The 22,553-nt window shown below is 34.2% G+C and overlaps 2 protein-coding genes across 2 annotated transcripts; one reads left to right on the top strand and one right to left on the bottom strand.

Moving 5' to 3' along the window:
• Window positions 1-699: 699 nt before the first annotated feature.
• Window positions 700-5,343, bottom strand: LOC115981131 (tubulin beta-5 chain). The gene is made up of 4 exons (XM_031103315.1): window positions 5,204-5,343; window positions 4,217-4,617; window positions 3,408-3,677; window positions 700-1,642 (listed from the first exon to the last, which is right to left on the bottom strand). Exons 2-4 carry the CDS (start codon window positions 4,608-4,610, stop codon window positions 963-965), a joined length of 1,344 nt encoding a protein of 447 aa, XP_030959175.1. The 5' UTR covers window positions 4,611-4,617; window positions 5,204-5,343; the 3' UTR covers window positions 700-962.
• Window positions 5,344-13,216: 7,873 nt separating this feature from the next.
• LOC115981123 lies at window positions 13,217-21,221 on the top strand. Its single transcript, XM_031103308.1, has 6 exons — window positions 13,217-13,366; window positions 15,973-16,332; window positions 16,434-16,928; window positions 18,977-19,435; window positions 19,623-20,120; window positions 20,568-21,221. The coding sequence occupies exons 2-6, from the start codon at window positions 15,982-15,984 to the stop codon at window positions 21,129-21,131; spliced, it is 2,367 nt and encodes a 788-aa protein (XP_030959168.1). The 5' UTR covers window positions 13,217-13,366; window positions 15,973-15,981; the 3' UTR covers window positions 21,132-21,221.
• The last annotated feature ends 1,332 nt before the right edge of the window (window positions 21,222-22,553 follow it).

Here is a 22,553-nt window from a genome sequence, read left to right as displayed (position 1 = left end):
AGTCCGGTGCCCAACCCAAGCTAGCATTGGCACACTCTTATGCTTTTTACTGACGACAGTGATGAATTGGCTGAAGATGGAGGAGGGAGACCAAATTGGCTTTGGAGAGCCGTGTTGTGCTATAGACTTTTAAGGTTGGTGATTAAAGAGTTGATTGTAGTATTTATGGCGGTTTGTGATTTGTCAACTCTATTTTGCTTTGTGTTGGTGTGGTGAGTTTGGTTCTCTTTGATAGGTGATTGGAGAAGAAAAAATACAAAAGAAAGGATGAAGAAATGAAATAGAGAAAGGGAATATGAAAAGGTGGGAAGAAGAGAAAGGCTACATAGTATATACTAATCATACTAATAGTTCCCAATAGTTTCCTTCTAATTGACTCTAACCTTTTACGTAAAGGCTATTCTCCAAAATAATTCTTATAGAAAACTATTTTTAATAATTATTAATTAAATAATATTATTTTCCCAACAAAAAAAAAAAATAAACCCCTTAATTTGGCATGTCTACATTAAAATTAAGCTTTGACAAGCACTCAAAAGAATGTCGAGCTCTCCTAGAAACTTGTTTTATCCCTAATAGCCCAACTTTGAGTTTTGGCCTACATTCCATGCACACACCTCAAAAGTTTGGCCTGCTACAAAACAAGAAACAAAATTGAAGAAAAAGAGCTCATGATCGAGTAGCACCTACCATGCGTGAGGCACAGAAAAGCTTCAGATATAGGATATAATGCTAAACTTCATGATAGAAATGGATAGAAGCAAAGTTAGAATTCAAAACATACACAACTTTCTAACTCCCCAACTACAAATATTTCACGATTTTAAACAAGGAAAAATAGGCATTTTCCCAACTCTCCTAAGAGTTCCCACTTCATCCATAGAAAAAAACACAAGAAAATTATCTAATGATTAATTGCTTGTAGATATTTTTAGGCCCATGTCGTTGCTCTCTTGCACACCTTACATCTCCTCCTGCTCAGCATCCTCCTCATCCTCATAGTCAAGTTCCTCATCTGCTGTGGCATCTTGGTACTGCTGGTACTCGGATACCAGATCATTCATGTTGCTTTCTGCCTCGGTGAACTCCATTTCATCCATGCCTTCCCCAGTGTACCAGTGCAAGAAAGCCTTTCTCCTGAACATAGCTGTGAACTGCTCGCTCACCCGCCTAAACATCTCCTGGATGGAGGTTGAGTTCCCAATAAAGGTCGATGCCATAGAGAGGCCCCTGGGAGGAATATCACAGACACTTGATTTCACATTGTTCGGGATCCACTCAACAAAGTAAGAAGAATTCTTATTCTGCACATTGATCATCTGTTCATCGACTTCTTTAGTACTCATCTTGCCCCTGAACATGGCTGAAGCTGTGAGGTAGCGACCGTGGCGTGGGTCTGCAGCGCACATCATGTTCTTTGAATCCCACATTTGCTGGGTAAGCTCTGGGACAGTTAGAGCACGGTACTGTTGAGAACCACGTGAGGTAAGAGGAGCAAATCCAACCATAAAGAAGTGCAGACGGGGGAACGGAATGAGATTCACTGCAAGTTTCCGGAGGTCAGAGTTAAGCTGGCCAGGGAACCTGAGGCAGCAAGTAACACCACTCATGGTTGCAGAGATCAGATGGTTCAGATCACCAACTGCCAGAGGAAATAAATCAGAGTTGATCAGCAGATACCTTGGCAGATAAGGATAGCACTTTTGAAAATATGAACCCTTTTCACACTATATAAAAATATCACAAAACATTCCCTTCACAAATCTTTTATCAATATTATCAAATAGTTTTGAGGATAATACTCTTATGGGGGGAGTTTAAAACTCCATCAAAGGAATCATGACCAACCAAAAGGTCACAAGAAAATTTCATAAATAAAATAGATAAATAATTAATTAAAAAGGCCCATTATATGGCGGATCCCGCATCAGTGAAAGTTATGGCAAAGGCCAACTTAAAATTATTGAGATTTTCCAAATCAAGAATCATAAACAAGTTGTTGCATTAATATTTGATACGTTACATTCATCACATTACATATAGGAATTAAGTTCTAAAATGCAGTTGCCAAACAAAAGCAGGTTATCATGCAGTAGTAACACACCACCCAAACACAATAAGACACTGACGAAAGGCATTAGACAGTGGCATCTTACCAAATAAATGTATTTTTCCCCATAAATACATGCCCAAATATCATGCAAGATCCAATAAGGCCCCCACATTCAAAATCACCCAGCTCAGAAGTCAAACTCAACACATGCCATCATACTAAATTAATTGGGATGGCTTCATTTCAGGCATCAACTGGACCTAACAGTTGCTATCAAGCATATTTCATTATAATCCCTATAAGGTGGGCGAACATCTGACCCCACAACATACTTAATGCACTGACCTACCAAGAAGGTGAAATCAATGAATGATAAAGAAATTCATCAGGAAAACAGCTGTCCACTACTAACCACAATAATAGACAACGCTAAGAACACAACCAAACCAAACATAGTGTGAGCCCCCCCACCCCCAGGCACATGGGCTTCAAGCCTTCAAGTGCAAACAAAATGACACAGTAACCCTGTAGCAGCACATTGAATTCAGATCATGTTAAAATGTTTTTTTTTTTGGGATAAATAATAAAGATTTATTGATATCACCCAAGTACACAGGGAGTATAGAGGGGTGTAAATATCAAATACAAAAATTACATAAATCAAGTATATCCAAAATTGAAGAAAAAGGTTGGTTTCTCCACACTGAGAACCAGTACAATAAGGTTAAAATGTTTTACAAACAAAAAACTAACATCTCAGGGATTCTTACTAGTATTCTAACTTTTCCACTTTTGTTAAAATACATATTCATATACTTTGTTAGTCCCGTTTAGAAAATCAAATATTTTAAGGGAACATCATTTGTAGTGTCTCTCTAAGAAAAATGTGTAGGTTTTAAAAAATGCCCTTATAAACTTAAAAAAAAAAAATTAAATTGACTAAAATAAAGGATAGGGGCTTTTTTTCTTTAGAATCAAGATACTAAAGGATAAGGGCATACTGAGAAGTCAATAAATAATGACCATTAATTTTTTAAACTGAACAAATATTTTGGGCAGCCAGATGGAGAGAGGCAGTAATTATAAGCATATGCAATCGAAAATAGATTACAAAATAATTCCAAAAAAATAAATGAACAATTGTAGACAAAATATTTAACTTGTTCAACATGGTCCTATATAAGCATGATACTTGTTAAAATTCAACTAGTTCACATGTGACAGTCAAGACAACCTAGCATAAGAAACAGCATTATACTAATATCTTTGAAATAAGGCCAGTAGAAAGCCTTTATAGAAAACTGAATTGAAATCCTAGCTTCTACTTTGTTGCAGTTGAAAATAATCAACTTACAGCTTGGGGTAGTTAACTTCAGAGTCCTGAAACAAATATCATACAAGGCCTCATTATCCAACACCATGCACTCATCTGCATTCTCAACAAGCTGATGAACAGAAAGGGTGGCATTGTAGGGCTCAACAACTGTATCTGAGACCTTTGGCGATGGGAACACAGAGAAAGTAAGCATCATCCTGTCAGGGTACTCTTCCCTGATCTTCGAAATAAGCAAAGTACCCATCCCAGAACCGGTACCCCCACCAAGAGAGTGGCATACTTGGAAGCCTGAAGCAAGAAAAACCCATATATAAATCAGTTTCATTACAATGACATACTATACATCATTTTACTTTCTTTATAGTTGTGTCGGCAGAGAAGATTTAATATAAGCTATAAAAATAAGATAAAAGTGCTCTTTCTTAAATTCCTAAAATATTAAAATGTTATTCCATCAAGAAAGAAAAGCAGTATAACTTAGATAAAAATAAAACTATGATAAATGGTTCATGTAAAAAGATCTATTATTCACTGTTCATTCAAGAAATCTTATGACTTACAATAAAAATACACAAAGGCATAAGACTGCTAACAAAGATCTCAAGGAAACAAAATAGAATCTAGACAACCTTTGCTGTCCAAAACTAAGTTAATTGAATTGATTCAATATCCAATAAATTATAATTCCCAGAGTTCAATAGGCAAAAGTAGTATAATATCAATATCCAAATCCCAACTCCATGAATTCCTAAACCATTAACAACAAAAAAAATAAAACATAAAAGAACACAAAGAAAAATCAATAAAAAAACAAGAAGAAATTATACCCTGAAGACAGTCACAATTCTCAGCTTCCTTTCTCACAACATCAAGAACCGAGTCAATGAGCTCCGCTCCCTCAGTGTAATGCCCTTTGGCCCAGTTGTTTCCAGCACCAGACTGCCCGAAAACGAAGTTATCAGGCCTGAAGATCTGACCATAGGGACCAGTCCTCACACTGTCCATGGTACCTGGCTCGAGATCCATGAGCACGGCACGTGGTACGTAGCGCCCACAAGAGGCCTCATTGTAATACACATTGACGCGCTCCAATTGCAGTTCAGAGTTCCCAGTGTAACGGCCGGTAGGGTCGATGCCGTGCTCGTCGCAAACCACTTCCCAGAACTTTGATCCGATCTGGTTTCCACATTGTCCACCCTGAATGTGAAGGATTTCTCTCATTTTCTCTCTGTAGAAACCGAGTAGAAAAACATCAAGTAGCAATGTCAGTAATATTTAGTGAAAAACCTAATGCACTGTTTGGTTGATGAGAAAATGAGGGTAAATAAGATAATAGTCTCAAAACCTTTAAAAAAAAATTAAAAAACTCTCAATTCTCAATAACACAAGCACAAAATCAAGTAGCAATGTCTGTGAAAAACCTAGTGCTCTGTTTGGTTGATGAGAAAATGCAGGTAAATAAAATAATAGTCTCAAATTCTTAAAATCTCTCAATTGCTCTAATTTTCCACCATTTTTCTCAGGAGCCAAATAGATTTTAAGTAAAAAAAAAAAAACTTCAAAGAAGTTCAAATCGAAATTAAATACCAAAAAAACAAACAGAGAAACATAAAATTCGAGGATTAAGCAAAAAGGCTAGTAGATCGAGGCCGTTTGATTGCCGAGAAAATGAAGGAAAGCAAAATAAAGATAACAAAACACATTACAAAGCATTGATTCAAAAAAATGCGCTAGTATTCTACTGTCTTTTCCTTCACTCTCCTAAGGCTTCTGAGCAACCAAGCAGAGAAGAAATGTATAGCCGAGAAACTTACCAAAAAGCGGAGATACGGAGATCGCAAGTGAGAAATGTGAGGATTCTGATGAGGCTCCGGCTACCGGCGGCGGAGCTTGACTCGATCGGAGGGTGTGAGAGAGAGAGAGAGAGAGTGTGTGTGTGATTGAGTGTGAGAAAGCGAGCTTTGGAAATGTGGAATTATATATAAGGAAGCGAAAGGGTGAGGATTTGAAGATCGGACGGACAGCGTTATTTCCCTCGCGTTTTTGCGTTGCTGGGCCGTTAGATGCCGTTGATGGATTAGATTGGACGGTGTGGATTGAGTTGTTCGTTCAGAAAAAATGAGGGGTCTCTATTTGTCTTTTTCATATTTTTTAAAATAATATGTTGTAGACGAAAATGACCTTGTGGTTATTGACTAGATTGTCCTTGGCGTTGGCTATGATCAAACGGTTGAAACGTTTGTGTTGTAGGCCTGTAGCATGGCTTGCGCATTATATTTGTCCCGATTGATTTTTTTTTTTTTTAAGAGAAACTATATCTATCTCTTTCTCTATCAGTAATGTTGGAGACACTAATGTTAGCACAATTTTATATCACAACTCACCACATGGCAAGTTATGATTGGTAATGGTGTGTCCTCAGCATTATTCCTATCTTTGTATATTAATTAAGAGATATTAAGAAAATTTAGAAAGTTAGTTATAACTTCAAAAAATGTTTAAAATACTTTTAATTTAATTAAATAATCTTTATTCCTAAAAAAAAATAGAATTAAAATTGTAATTCAATAAAATTCAAAAACAAAAAATTACCTGAGAAACTTTTTTTTTCTAAAAATTAGTATAAACCTCTGTTTAAATATACTTCACACACGTTTGATACATTTTTTTTTCCCTGAAAATTGGCATGCTAAACCCAGCAATTTATTTTTTTCAAAATCCTAAATTTTAGCTTCTTAAAAATTCATTCCCGTATAACCTCACTAACAATAAACAAAATTAAAAAAATTATGACATTAAACTACAAAAAAAAAAAAAAAACTCATCACAGGTGCGGAGCGTATGTGATGAGGCTAGTAAGTGATTATGCGGTTTAAAACTTGAGTTTTACAGTTTACTAACATATGCCTTAAGTGCAGGTATTAACCGGTCCCTTAAAATTTACACAACTTAGGTTGAGTGTTCATATGTAGTATGCATTGGACTTAATAGGATGCTAATATGTGTTCAATACTTGTTGTGTATTAGCACTTAGCATCTTATCAAATTTATTACACATGAGTATTAAACCTAAGTCTTGTGCATTTCTTTTTTTCTTTCTTTTAGGTGCAACTCTCTCAAATAGCCCATTTTCTAGATTTTGAAAAATAAGTAAAAGGCACTAAATCTTGTTAGACAAAAGAGAAAGATGAATTAATTACAATGTAGGTGCTACTAGTATAATCATATGCTATTCAAAATTTAGTCATTTAATTTCTATCTTGTATCCATTTTTTTTTTTTTTTTTGTCATTTGGGAATATATAAAAATAAAAAGATTGTATAAAGTGTTAATGTTTTTGTAGTATAAAATATTAAATTTTTTAAAAGATCAAGAATTTCTTAGAAGTTTGATGATTTTCTTGAGAAATAAGTTGAAAATGATATTTGACTTGTCATAAGATAGATGGGTTGCGTGTGTTGACATTAGTTAGTTTCATTTTCTTTTTTCAAACATTAGAAAAAAGATGCGTTGTAACTTACATGTAATGAATCACAAATGATATTAGTTTTGTGATGATTCAATAGTTATAACTTATAATAATGGGGAGGAGCATTTGAACTTTGTATATCTATGTTGGAAACATTAGGATTTGTGAACTAAAAGACTTTTTACACCAATAATAGTAATTAATTTAGTATTCATACATTATTGCCATTTCTCACTCTTCATCAAGTTTTTTGTTGATTCTTTTTTTTTTTTTTTTTACTCTCAAAATGCTTTTCCACACAGAAGACATTGTGACTTTACTTAGAGGGGCCTTTCCTAAAATTAATAAACGGGAAATACTTTACCTTAAAAACGGCCTTCCTAAAATTAATAAACGGGAAATACTTTACCTTAAAAACTTTATGGAATAATGAATGGGTATTGATTGATTGATTCTATTGAACATTGGTTATCATCCTTGCTTAGCTAACAAAACTTAGTTGAAGGCTTTTGTTTTCGAAAACCCATGCCCCATTTGATTTAGTTTCACATAATTTTTCCATTTAATATAATTAACTCATTCTCATTAATTTTCTACCCACACAGTAATTTAATTACCATTGACTTTGAGTTTAGCTTTTCACACAAAGTATTAAAAAGCTTAAAGCAGTTCATTGTATAAATCAAGTATCACTTGTAAGGTCAATAATTTTTCATTTCATCCTGGTATTTTCTTCTATACCCTTTCCTTTAGTTTGAAGAATATTTGGTTTTAAAAAATTAATTTTAAAAAAAAAATTCTATCAACAATGATAGCCCCTAAATACTTGTCATATTATTTGAAATTTTGAACTTCTAGGGTGCTATTAGTATCTTTTTTAACCACATGTCGCATTTTTATATGGAAGAGCGAGGAGATCTTATCTTTTTTTTTTTGTTTTTTTTGGCCTAATGCGTCTTCATACTCTTAATATTCTTTGAATGGACTTCACATCCTCAATCCTTTTTCAACAATAGAAAACAAGACTGATTATCAGCAAATAATAAACAAGTTATTCATGTCCCCCCAACTTAAAAAGCAGTTCAATTTTACTCTCATAATAGTCCAATAATGCTAACCTCTTTTTTCACTTTTGACACCAAATAACAGCCCCAAAAGCCATTACCAAGGTGGAGGTACCAAACAGTACACTAAACCGAAAGGTCATTTGCAAATTCCTTGGGACCCCATTGTCACTTTGAAGGGGCATACTGGTAATTTCAATGAAGAAAAACTTTATTAGACATCAGGGCAATCTAGTAATTTTGTTACACTAAATATTAGGATTACATGAATGTGAGAGTGTCTTCCTCTTATTGATTGGTAATTCAAGAAGAAAAAAATCAAAGAAGAGATATTTTTTATTTTGTTGGGTTTGGTGTGTCCAAAGAAATAGAAATAAATAAAAAAAGGACAGAAAAGGTGGAAAGAGGTTTGCTGGGGCAACAGTAGCATTTGGGGTTTGGAGCTGAGAAATCGATGTGCCCATGTGAGCGGCCAACCACTCTTATAAGTCTATCTCATCTCTCTCACCACACTGCACTAGTACCTAAAAGTTCAATTAAGACTATCTTCTACTTTATTCTATCCGTGACTTTCATTTTTCTTTAGCTTAGATTTTGGGCAACTTAATTGTGTCCCCAGCTTATTAATATGTATCTGCCTATGTCTACATATGGCAGATAAAAAAAAAAAAAAAGTGATTGGAAAATAATTTCATGCTCTTGGCTCATGTTCACTAATGTTTTTGATAAGATTGGGTGTATTGTTATGACTTATTTGGATCTCTTGTTCTTGCAGGTTTGGGCTTAGCAGATAAGGTATTATTATAGTTACGCTCAAATAAAAGACGCCAAATCAAATCGCCCTCACCCCTTATCCATTTTTGTTTATAATTAATATATATATATATATATATTTATTTATTTATATATGGCAGAGAGAGAGAGATCTATGGTGTTTACTTTTTTTGTATGGTAAAAATTGAACCTTTATCTTATAACATGCCTCTAGCACCGATATGACGCACATAGGCAAATTCTATCCTTCAATCAAATCTTCTTTCCATTCCATTGTGTCTATCAAGTCACAGACCAAAACATTTTGAGAGAGAGAGATCTATGGTGTTTACTTTTTTTGTATGGTAAAAATTGAACCTTTATCTTATAACATGCCTCTAGCACCGATATGACGCACATAGGCAAATTCTATCCTTCAATCAAATCTTCTTTCCATTCCATTGTGTCTATCAAGTCACAGACCAAAACATTTTGAGAGAGATAGTTTTGTGGAAAAATTACTTTAGAATTGTTGGGATTAGGTAGTCCATCTAGATCTATTCTCACCCCCCCCCGCACCAAAAAAATATAGATTTGTCTTCCATTTTTCACCTTGCATCTAAATCCACATTATAGGACCTTCATTGTCTCGATGCTCCACACATATGAAGCATTAGCGGCAATTTTGCATTTAGGAATTTGTTGGGGAATTACTTTGATTCGAGAACCCAAAACAACAAAGACCCTAGTAAGTTAGCGATTTTGAGCCATACTTTGCAAAGAGAGCAAGGTTAAGGAGATGCAAATCACATATACACATCACTCCAATTTTCTATTCCATGCATAACTTCTTCCAACTTAACCAATGCATTTTACGCTCAAAGTCACATTGTTCCCACCAAATTTTTTGCATCATAGTATTCAAATTAGTTTTAAAATAAATAATAAATAAAAAACCCATTTGACAAGAGGAAACAACTCATCGCAATTGTAGGGATGAACTGAGCTATGACTTTCAATAAAATATCCCTCCCAACTTGAGATAACAATTTTTCCTTCCATCTTTGTATTTTTCTCTCCACTCGCTCTTTAATAACAAAAAATGCTTTTGGCTTTAACCCCCACCTCTTTGTGGATAATTGGTAAAAGGAAAGCTTCACTAGTAACATTTCATAATGTTTTTCAATGTGTCCATCAAAAAGAATATCATAATGTTTTTTTCATACAATACAGGCATGCTTTGCTAATTGAGTTTAATAACTATCAACTACTATATTGTCAAAAATAAAATAAAAAATAAAAAATCTCTTCTTTTTAATTTTTTTTCACACTAAAACCCTGCTTGCCCCTGTAGACTAGAACAGTCATTTTTTTGGTCCATCATATCAATCAAGATCTCATCCTCATATGCTAATATGTATCATATATGTGGTCCCAAATTATACTCTAATGAACACTTTCTGTCCCAAAAACATGTTGCAATAGGTCTTGCTCACATGCTGTGAGACACTGATCATGGAAAAATCTCATAGTTATATCGTATTTATAGATCTGAACATGTGACTGCCATTTAATTTTGCTTAACAAGTATGCTTTCTGCGTGGTCTGGAGACAGGGTTCCTCTATCGGATCCTAGGATTAGAAACTAAACCCAGAGACACTATTTTATGAATTATATATTATATTTGTATCAGACATCTATTATTGGCTAATTAGTTGGGTCTGTTTGGGACTTGCTTATTGACTAGTTTTTTGCTTTTTAGTTTTAATGAACAGTTTTTTAAAACTATACATTTTCAAAGTATACAAGTATATATTTTAGAACACTTTCAGAATTTTATTTTTTATTTTTAATGAATTTGCAAGTGGTCTTTTGTTGTAGTAACATCTAGGATGCACGAACACTTCATTTGGTGTGCCGTACTAGTATCGTCTTCATGTCATACACATGTCGTAACAATATCCTATCTGTCGTATCATATTATAATTTTTTAAAAATTCGTATCCTTGTTATTGATTTAGTTCCAATGTTTATCTCCTAAATTCTTCAAACTTCAAGGAAAAAGAAAAGAAAAGAATGTAGAGCACAAGTTTAGAGAAGTGGTAAACACTATTACTAATACTTGTAACAAATTGACTCGGGATATTGTGATGGATCAAAGCCTTTCATGACTACAGTAGAGTGCACAAGTTTAGAGTAGCAATTGTCAATGACAATCTGGAGAAAAGAGGATATCAAGCTGAATCTTTTGTAACCCATTTTATTCCACTTTCGGAACTTGCTTTTGTATTAGCTTTTGACAATTCCGATGTAACAAATATTCATTTCGTACGTTGAATTAACTAATGCTTTATTCTTTTTTTTTTTTAATTAAAAAAAAATGTTGAAGGAAAGAGATGGCATCTCTTACAATGTTGTGTGGGCATTCCACCCATGAGCCAAACACGAGAGTGTTTTAAACTCTCGATTTAAACATGCACGCCCCACCTATGGGTGAGACTCGAATCCAAGCGCTTATGATGAGGAATCCAAGCTCATACTATGATCCACCAATGAACTTTAGTGATATTAATGTTTTATTTCTTTCTTTTAAAAAAGAAAGAAAGAAGCTATTAGTGCTTTTTCTTTTATAATTCATATTAGATTCTCTCTCTCTCTCTATAAAAGAAAAACAACTTTTGATCTATCAATTATCAAAAGACATGTCTTGAATTCAACCAATAAAATGAGAACTTGGGAAGGGAACGGCATATTTGATAGTTGATACTTGATACAGTCTTTTTCTTATAATTCTGAAAGTAATGCCTGCCATGCGCATTTAGGTCAAATATTAATGAGAGTATTCATGTGCATTCCTCACATGAAATAGTGAATATTTTATCAAAAGGTTAAAGTACAGGCATGCGAATAAATGAGTAATGAAACATGAAAAATCATTATCTTTTGGAGTCACCCATGAAATAATCTCGTGCACCATGTAGACATATCATATAAGATTTGCATTTTGATATTTTAACTTGACATGCATCTCATGTACATGGAACGATGGTTAAGTATTCTTATGATCAAATCAAATCATCAAATGCATTATTGTGCATAGATTGTGATTGATTTTATGTTTTGACTCATATATGTGCTATTTGAAGGGTTATTTGTTTGTTTTTATTTATTTTTAAGTTGATGTTAATTTTAATTTTTGTGGGGACACATCAATAGTTTAATCTTTGACTTTAGATATACCGTGTAAGATTGTAGTTATCACAGCATTCGAATACACACCTAAAACATGCATATGCACCCTTCTTCCATGATGCACAAAAGGACAACTTTTTATGGTTTTAGGGGATTTGTTTGCTATCCTACTATGATGTATTAATTTCCTAGATTCATTGTTAACTTTGTGTGAAGTGACCATCACATCAAAGGTGGCATGGTGCGATTGTTACTTCATAAGTTCTTATGAGGTAGGGGAAACAAGAACCAAGATTCAAGTTTCCAAAATGGAGCTTTATATACATACATTTAGATTATGTTAAAGTATAATTTCTATTTTAGATAAATAATCACATCTTACTTGATTTGATTTGCTTTCACTATTTGGATATTTTACATATATGATTTGATTTGATTTCACTGTGTGATTGACTTTCCATTTTTAATTTGATTTGCTATTTAATTTCATAATTGAATATAAAAAAAAAAAAAAAAAGTTTCCTCTTATGCTTCTATATCTCTTCTTCGAGAGAAAAGAGACTTTATTTGTTTTGTTTTGTTTTTGTTTTGTTTTTTAACAATTTGATAGTTACAATGGGGGATAATTGGAATCCATTGAAATAAAGTTTTCTTGAATGTGCCTTTATTTGATGCAATAATTATATGATAGGATATGAATCCACTCTAATGAATTCCTTAATTAAACAATAGCCTAATGGCCCTAATCGCTAAAGACACTAATGGAAGTTAATCCATTTAATCATGTGGGATTAAGTGTCTAACACGGGAAATAAATTATTCAGTCAACATAGTAACATCAATGTTATTTAGTAAACAATAGCCTAATGGCCCTAATTGCTAAAGACTCTAATGGGAGTTAATCCATTTAATCATGTGAGATTAAGTGTCTAACATGGGAAAGAAATTATTCACTCAACATAGTAACATCAATGTTATCTAGTGGTCTTCTTACCCAATAATATTGTGCAATGTGTTATTATTTATTGAATCAAATCTTAGTCACTATCCTAGTAATAAAAAAAATTAAAAAAAAAAAAAAAACCTTCACCCTTTATGGTTGCGTGTGGATCCACCACCATCGCCGCCACCGTCCCCAACTCAAATTCCACTATTATGCTCGATAATATTGTGCCACGCGTATAATTCTAGGCACGTGTCTGCATCGTATCGGTGCCATAAAACCATTACTTTGTATTATACACGCACGTGAATCGCAAGTGCACAAGATGTAATAAAAGATCATTCTCAAAAAAAAAAAAAAAAAAAAAAAGGGTAATAAAAGAACACCCAAAAATAAATTTTTTAAAAAAAAAACCATAAAAAAAAAATTTTACATAGCATAGGATATTTAGGAATAGGAGTTTTGGCATGAGAAGGTAAACTGTGAAACAAAGAAGAGAACGGAGGCGGAGAAGTCTTACTACTGTTCCGTCCTTTTTCTCCATCGCATTCTCAGGTAAATCACTATTCTCCATTTTCTTCTCCAATCTCCGTTTTCGAATTTCCACTTCTATTGATTCGTTACGTTATTTTTATTATTTTTTTTCGGTTTGTTAAGCGATCATTCCCTAAAAACTGGTTTGCTAAGCCTTCAGGCTCTGCGTGAATCTCTCTCTATATATAAATTATTTACAATGAGCTTAACAATATATAGGGTTTCGAGTTTGGACCGTTTGTTTGTTATATCATTGTGGCTTTTCCTAAATGGTGATTATAAAAGTTTACTAAAAACACGAGCTTATAATTCTTCATTATATCACTTATTTACTACATTTTTTTAATTTGAACTGTATATGTTTGCTTGTTAGGCATGACAACGAAGTTCTTTTTATTTTTATTTTTAATTATATATATTTTTTATATTTGTTTTTAAGTGTATGTTAATGAATTTATAAATTCAAATAGTTTGAATTTAATAGGTAAAGAACAATGTACATATTGTGTGGTTGCAGAAAAGAATACATGTGACTGACCCTAACTAATCTGTTGTTGCTGCGAGCAATTACATTGTATGCAATAGCAAACAGTGAAGCCGGAACATAGGAATTATATTGAGATTGTTGAGCACTTTAGTCTTGGAGTTGGATTGAGGTTTCTCTTTTTTGGGGGGCTTGTACATTTGTAATTTTATTATGTTGTGTTGATGATATGGAACCTGGCTACCTATGGTTTCTTACACAAATATAAAGAGCTTCTCGGAAGGTGTTCACTTTGAGGAGGAAAGGAAATTCTTAGCTAGTGGTTTAAAGCGTGTTTGAGGAGATGTTCATTTGTATATAGTGACGTAGGACTGAAATTATAGAGGGTTCTGATGCCAATTTGATGTATAGGGTTCTCGATAAGTTCTTGAAGGATTCTTGAATGGAGTTTTATGTTTAAGGGTTTTGAGATAGCTAGGTCGTTAAAAGAGGCTCTATTTAGTAAGTATCAATGATATATCTTGAACAAAACGATTTAGCTCTACCTGAGCCTAAATAGGCTCAACATCATGAATCTGAGAGTTGAATTTCATCTCTTTAATTTTGAGCTTATTGTCTCCTTTTGCTGTAATGTTTAGTCTCATAATACATGCCAATAGTTTTTTGACCAAATGGCATGTCCTCCCCAATAAACAAAGATTTCATTAATAACTCAGAGGGTCAATTGTGCACCTGTAAGTGAGTTGTATCTTATACGTCATGCTCACGCCATGTGGCTTAATGTAAGTACTACAAGTTGTGTCATGCGACTCATTATAAGTACTTTTAACATTATTAGCATAGTTTACTTTAAGTGAAACTTCATTACCAAGGTTTCAGAAAAATTAAAAAACTACTCCAACTAAAGTCTAAAACTCAATTATCAAAAGTTTCAAGAAATTTAAATGGAGTTTCATTATTTATTTTTTTGAGTATTTTATAATCTATTATAATATTTGGTTCTTACTATCTATTTTATCATTCAATCTTAATTATATCATTGATATATTTTCTTTAAATTACATATAATTCTTCGTTAAGCGTGCATTGCACCTGCATAATACTAGTTAACATTAGAGATGGTAACTTTTAATTCCTATGGAGGCATAATTTATCATTTCTTGTCTCATATTCTTCATGATTTTTTTTTAGTTTTAATTCGTTTTTATATTGTTGACTGAAATATATGTTGATTCAAGGTAAGAGTTGTGTCTTGTTTTTTAGCTGAGATTTTAATTACTAGAAATTAAAGAGAAGGGATGTTGAGGAGGTTGGGAAATATCTCTAGTTGTGTTGTGCTGACTAGAAATGCTTCCAGTGAAAGATTACTTTTGGTCTGTACCATGGTAGGTCTATTTCCCTCATGGAAGTCAAAGATGAGCCGAGCGATCTCCTAGGCACTTAGGCAAGGCAAGTGCCTCGGTAAAGGTGCCTTTACCGAGGCACTTGCCTTTAGAGCCTAGGCAAGCAAGGAAAGAGCGCCAGCTTAGATTGTGTGTGTGTTTTAATTTTAATTTATTTTTAAGTTTATGGTAAAACATATTGTTAGACTGTTAATTTACAGATGGTTGTTGTAAAACCTTTAATTAATTTATAAAGCTTGTTCTAAAACTTATTGTTTCAATTAATTAGTAGAGCCTAAACCGTGTTAAGTGGCTTAAGCCTATTTTGAAATCAATTAATAGAACTAATTTTGTTGTGCCAACATGTCAGAAACACTTGATTATAACATTTCATTATATTAGATACATATGATTAAGTTCTACATGTATATAACTATATTTAGAATTTGGCTCCTTGCTTTAATCGGGCTAGTGCCTTTTTGCAAGCCCTTGGTGCCTTAAGGTCACCTTTTGCCTTTGACTATCCCCCTCAAACCAGAAAATGTAGCAAATAGGAAAAAAAATGCATTGCATATAATTCCTTTCAGTGGCCCGTTCTTCCACTGGTGTGACATGTTGGTGTTCCTGCCATATGATGTTAGGCAATGTTCAATCAGAATCAATGAGAATGAATTTATTGGCAGCCTAGGATTGTTTGTCTTTTAAATGTAATAAACAGAGCATGTCAACATGGTTTTTACTATATGGTTGAAAATTTTCAGGAACAAGGAATGTATCATAAAGTATACGAGACTCGTAGTTACAATGCTAAGGACAAGGTAAAATACATGGCATGGACGAGTGAGATGGACCGTTGCCTTACTGAGATTCTTGTTGAGGAAGTGAAAAAGGGAAACAAGATAGACAGCACTTTGAAGCCTGCAGCATACAGAGCAGCACTTACAGCCTTAAATGAAAATTTTGGCCTTGATTTGACAAAAGAACATATTAGAAATCGGCTAAAAACATGGAGGAAGCAATTTGGGATCTTAAAGGAGCTCCTTGCTCATAAAGGATTTAAGTGGGATGAGACACGAAAGATGGTTATTGCAGATAATTCTGTCTGGAATGACTACAGCAAGGTGAGGATTCATGCACTATGATGCTATAATTATGCACTTGATCAGGGTAATACTAAATTCTAATTGATTGTAATTATTTCATAGTCTTATTTTACCTGCAGGCACATCCTGATGCCAAGCAATTCCGTGCAAAGTTCATTGAAAATTATGATGAATTGTGTATTATTATTGGCAATGATCAAGCAATGGAAAGTGTTTCTGATAGTGATACTGAAATTAATGAGGACTTGACAGTCGGTAGGGAGGGTGTGGACGCAGGCATTGTGTCTGAGATTCAGAGTGATGACAGGCATACAAAAAACTTAAGGTGGACAGAAGAAATGGATCGTTGCCTTGGTAAGATTCTTGTGGAACAAGTGAATAAGGGGCATAAAATAGATAAAATTCTACAGCGGGAAGCATACGATGCTGCTGTTTTGGCTTTAAATGAAAGATTTGGGCCTGATTTGACAAAAGAACACATTAGAAATCGCCTGAGAACTTGGAGGAAGCAGTATTTGATCTTGAAGGAACTCCTTTCTCATAGTGGTTTCAAATGGGATGCAATGCAGAAGATGATCATTGCAAGTGATTCAGTATGGGATGACTATGTCAAGGTATGTCTCATTTTGAACAAACACTTTTAGGTGTGATATTTGTGGGACCTTTTAAGAATTCATTCATTGAAATTTTCAAATCTCATTTTTTGGTAACACTTATTTGCGTATGTAATATCTTTTAAATAATAATTATAATGTAGCAAATAATTGTGTGTAGCAAATGAACTGTTTCAAATTGTTTGCTCTTCTTAAAGGCAAAAACCAAAAAGAATGAAAAGAAAGCTGATAACATATGAAGCACTATGGTGAAAGGGAGAAACATGCATAATATGAGCTCACTTAGCTGTAGGAAATAGAGCTTTTGCGATATAGTTTTAACTGAAAAGCTCTTTAGCGTTTTGAATGTTTGGCAAATTACAGTGAATAATATTATAAAATTATGAATTTATAAATAATGAAAAATAGTGAATTGTAGAACCTTTTCTAAAAGCTCCAAATTTCAGCTTTTGCCTTAAAGTTATTTTCAGTTTGAAGGACCCCCCTTAAAGCTCTTTCAGCAGAAATTTCCAAATGCTTGGCAATTTCACCACGAGCCTCACAGATCATAAAGCAATTCTCTGGTAGTGTGTTAGACACAATGTCAAGGAACTCATTCAAGTGGGAAATACTTCATTTTTAATCCCAAAAAAAGGGAAAATTACAATTTACCCCTTGTTGGTCCTATAACAATTTAGTTCACAAACTTTCAACTACTAATTTGACCCCCTAAAGTTTGGAATAAAATGAAATCATTAGGGTTTCTTCCAAATTAATATATATATTTTTTATTTTGTGGTCAAATTTTCATTTACAAATTACCCCTTTGGTTTGATCATATCACATAGTACTACACCATTTTCAATTTGCCACATTTTGACCCCTTAAAGTTTGGATTAATATTAAATCATTAATGTGTCATTGGACAGAACCCTAACCATTTTATTTTAATCCAAACTTTTGGGGATCAAAATTAGCAATTGAAAATGTTGTAGTACTAAACTGAATTCTAAACGCCAACACCACCACCCCTCTCCCCCCCCCCCCCCCCGCGGGAAACACACACACACACACACAGAAAATTTGGCTTGCATTTAGTTTCTTTTTGAAGATCAAGAGAAATAAAGGATGTGAAGCAACGATGAGAAAAAATAAATTTGAATTATCCTATCACATTCTAAGTTCAAAGTTATCGTACAAATCATTCTAACTACCAATAAAGTGTATAAGCCTATTTCCTTGCAACTCAATTTCTAATTTGTGTACCATTAATGCCATAAAGCTCTAGCTTATACAGTACCTCCTTCCCATGTAAGAGCAAGATGCAAGATAAGGTTGTGGGTTAAAGACGTACCTGTGCGTGTATAATTACCAAAAATAAAAGTGTATCATCAATCTGAAAGTCCCTGAAAATATTCTATTATCTGAACAGATGACTGTTTCAGATGGTATCTCTGTTGTAAGAGCAAGGTGTAGGATAACGTCGTGGGTTCAAAGACCCAATAGTGCGTGTGTAATTACCACCAACAAAAGAAAGAGCATCATTAATCCAAAACTCTATTAAAAATATCCTATCATCTGAACAGCCCAAAGAACAAAAAAGAAAAGGTAATATCTTATATCTGAAACAGTCATCTGTCATAACCTAGTTGACATCCATTACAGAATGTGTTGATTTAATCAGAGTTTATCTAGGAGGTCATATAATTTGATTGCCTGTAGAATAAAATTGCCATTGTGCCACTATGATATCCTATTACAAAATGGGAAGGAGATAAACCAATCAGACAATGACAAAAACCATTTAGTCAATTCAGAAACATACCCAATTGACAGGACATATAAAAGCCTCTAGTTCTTGAAATCCAAGTTTGAAGTTGATTTTTATTATGCTAAATTGGTAACTCTCTTTTTCAGATGTAAATTTAGTGATAAAAAATTATGTCTGTTTTCTCAAAATGAATGTAAATTATGTATTATGTTGGTATTCAAATTGGGTCCTTCCTCCTGTTGTAGTAATGCTTAACTATGACCATGTCATATTGCTAAGTCTTCTATGTACTCTACAGACTCACCCTGATGCCAGGATTTTCCGCAATCGATTTATTCAAAACTATGATCAGTTGTTCATTATCTTTGGTGATTCTCATGAGGCTGCAGAGCCTGTTGATGTTATTGACGTCTCCCCTGTTCGATGCGGTGGAAAGGTAAAAGATCTAGGGAAGAACGTGAGGTGGACATTTGAAATGGATCGCTGCCTTGGCAAAGTTCTTGTTGAGCAAGTGATACTTGGAAATAAAAATAGATTAGATAATAAATTCAAACCTGCCGCATATGAAGCGGCTGTATTGGCTATAAAGGAACGATTTCATCTTGACTTGACAAAGGATCATGTTAGGAACCGTCTCAAAACATGGAAGAAACAGTATGATATTTTGCAAGAACTCCTGGATCAGAGGGACTTTGAATGGGATGAGAGACGGAAGATGGTAATTGCAAACGACTCAGCTTGGAATGAATATATCAAGGTACCTAACATGCTTGACAAATTTATTATAATAATACTTCATATAGAAAGTTAGGGCTGCACCCTTTATTGCACCTTTTTAATAAATCTTATTGAAAAGAAGCATTTCATATACAAAGTTGCATGTGGATCTTTTCATCATAATGTGTACAGGGGGATGATTTTGATTTTTAACTGTTTTTTTACAGATAAACCCTGATGCTAGGACTGTTCAAGGACGAGTCATCAACAACTATGAGGAGTTGTGTGTTATTATTGGTTGCAATGATCCACCTGAAAGCTCAGTAAATATAGCTGAGAATAATTTGGATTTAATTGCTGAGAATGAAGCAGTAGTTGCTGAGGAAAAGTACTATAATGAGGTTGACAATGCAAAAGATAAAGTAAAGTACATATCTTGGACAGATGAGATGGATCGATGCTTAACACAGTTGCTAGTCCAGCAAGTGATGTTGGGAAATAAGCTTGATAAAAATTTTAAGCCTGTAGCTTATATGGCTGCTCTTACGGTTCTCAATGAGAAGTTTGGGTTGGACTTGACAAAGGAAAACATAAGAAACCGGTTGAAGACATGGAAGAAACAGTATGGACTTGTTAAGGAACTCCTCTCCCATGGTGGGTTTGAGTGGGATGACAGATATAAGATGGTTGTCGCAACTGACTCTGATTGGAATGAATACATCAAGGTACATTTTTTGTTCCTTCAAAAATTCAGTGTTTCAGATACAATTTTTTCTATCATTTATGTAGTTCCACCATTGCAGTTCAATGTGCAACTCCTAAATATGATGATAAGTTCACTTTTCAGTCTCTTGGACTCCACCAGTAAAAATGTTTGGATGTAAACTCATCTTTGTAAATGATCAGACTTGAGTGTTGTTGGATGAGCCTATACTGCCAGTTGTTTTTAAATTCCAAAAATTCTGTTTCTCCCTTTTTCCTTTTTCTGATTTTTTATTTATTTATTTATTTAATTTATTTTTAAGTAAAAGAAAAACTGAAACCTTACTGTGATTATGGAGTGCTGAGTGCACCTTTAGAGAATGATTTTCTCCAGTTGCGTTAAGACATTCTTTATCTTTTCAGATTCGTATTTTGTCATGCATTACTTAATTAATGTGTACAAATTTCAGAGGTATCCGGATGCAAGGCAATTGCGAGCCAGGTCTATTGAAAATTATGATGACTTGCGAATAATAGTTGGCAATGAGGCACCAGATGGACATTGGTTTGAAGCTGGTTCCACACTTAGACTTGAAGGCAATTCTACTTTCAACGATGAAGAGCACGTTGAAACCCCGGTACAGATGTTTGCTAATGAAGAAATGTCACATGAAGATACTAGTGATGGCATGCAAGGTTCATCTCAGCAGACAAGGGCTAGGCCTTCTTCATCATCTCATTCCAAACGGCTGTTGAAGAGGAGACGTTCAAGTGATGTTATGTTAAAAATGATGAGTGCCATGGCTGCAGATATTGGTAGAATAGCCGATGCATTGACGGAAAATAATAAGACCGTGTGCTTGGATGAACTGTTTGAAATGGTACAAACAATACCTGGCTTTGATGACGATCTTATTATTGAGGCATGTGAATATCTTTCCTTTGATGAGAGGAGGGCAATGATGTTCATGAAGTTGAATGAGAGGTTAAGAAAAAAGTGGTTATTAAAACGTTTGCGTGGTCAGGGTAATTAGAATGCCTTGTTAATTTTGTCGATATATAGTTCTCATTTTGTGAATGGGTTGAACATGAATAAAATATTCATTTTTCCTATCGTAGATTTTTCTCCACTTTTGTTGGCTTGCCTATTGGATTTTTGGTTGCTGGGACTGGATATGAATTGATTTATAGCCCATTCATTCAGATCTTGGGGGTTTTCTAGATTAGTCTGAAGCTAAAACCAGGTCTTTCTAACAGAGCATGCAACTTTTGTGTGTGCAGCACAGCTTAGGGACAATTTGGTGCTTATAAAACAAGTTCATATCAGTTTGTGATGTACACCTATTGGACTCATTTCGTTGAGCCACAGCCTAGGGTAATTTCTCATATCTTAGAAGGCAACCACTTGCAGCACTTATTTTCGTTACATGGGCCTTTCTACCCAAAATAGTAACTTACAAATGCGTTTATCAAAAGATTACCAGAAGGATAGTTATCCGATTCCAATTCTCAACTTAGAGTGACCTGCATAGCAAGAAACTTAGAGCATGTTTAAGCTTAGAATGCTGACATTATATTCTACAGATCAGGACTGATCAACAGAGAAAAACTTGATAATGCATGATATGTGGTATACAAGCTTATCTGAGTTCATGCTGCTATATGACATGTCATATTTAATATTGCATCTATCTTCTCGGTTAAACTACAAGTCGTCCACTTGTGTATTTATCTCCTAGTTTATTGGAGTTAGTTACAGGTAGTTGTTACTGTTTCTCAACTATAAAACAAGGCTTGTACATGAACGCGCATCCTGTGTCTCAAATTTCCTGTCCCACATCATGTACCACCACTCAACTTGTAACACGTGTTTCTTAATACCCTTTCCGCTGAAGCCGTAGAGAGGGGGAGAAGAAGAAAGGAGGAAGAAAAAAAAGAAGGCGGCAGAAGTGGTACAGGGAACCGATCAGACGATTCAGACCTGGGTTTTAACGTTTTGAAGAAAAGTTAGTCAATAAAAGAGACGCCAGCAAATTAAAAAAAAAAATGAGAATAATGTTTCATTATTCATTTCTCCTGCTAGCCGAAGAGGTCTTACCTTTCCCATAGATTTTCCAAAAGGGGGAGAAACTCTTTCACACTTTATATTAATAAAACACAGTGTTTGAAAGAAACAGTACCACCCTTTCCAAAAACTACTCAATGACTTACTTTGTGTACATCGTGGTTGGTGGTACTACATGTGAACTGAACCTCTTTTAATCACTCTCCTCCCCAACTCTTCATTGTCGACAATGGAGGCGCTGCATGACCATATGCTTCTGTGAATCACGTTTCTCCCTCAACATGTTAAAGTGCGTTCAAATGTATTCTTTCCCAACTCGTTCTAAGAAACTTCAAGACCATGGTCGTGATCAGTAATCAGTTGTGAGCCAACTGAACCTCTATTAATATAT

Source organism: Quercus lobata, chromosome 1, assembly GCF_001633185.2.
Source record: "Quercus lobata isolate SW786 chromosome 1, ValleyOak3.0 Primary Assembly, whole genome shotgun sequence".
Classification (NCBI taxonomy): Eukaryota; Viridiplantae; Streptophyta; class Magnoliopsida; order Fagales; family Fagaceae; genus Quercus; species Quercus lobata.
The sequence above is the reverse complement of the archived record's forward strand: the minus strand, read 5'-3'. Positions and strand labels throughout refer to the sequence as shown.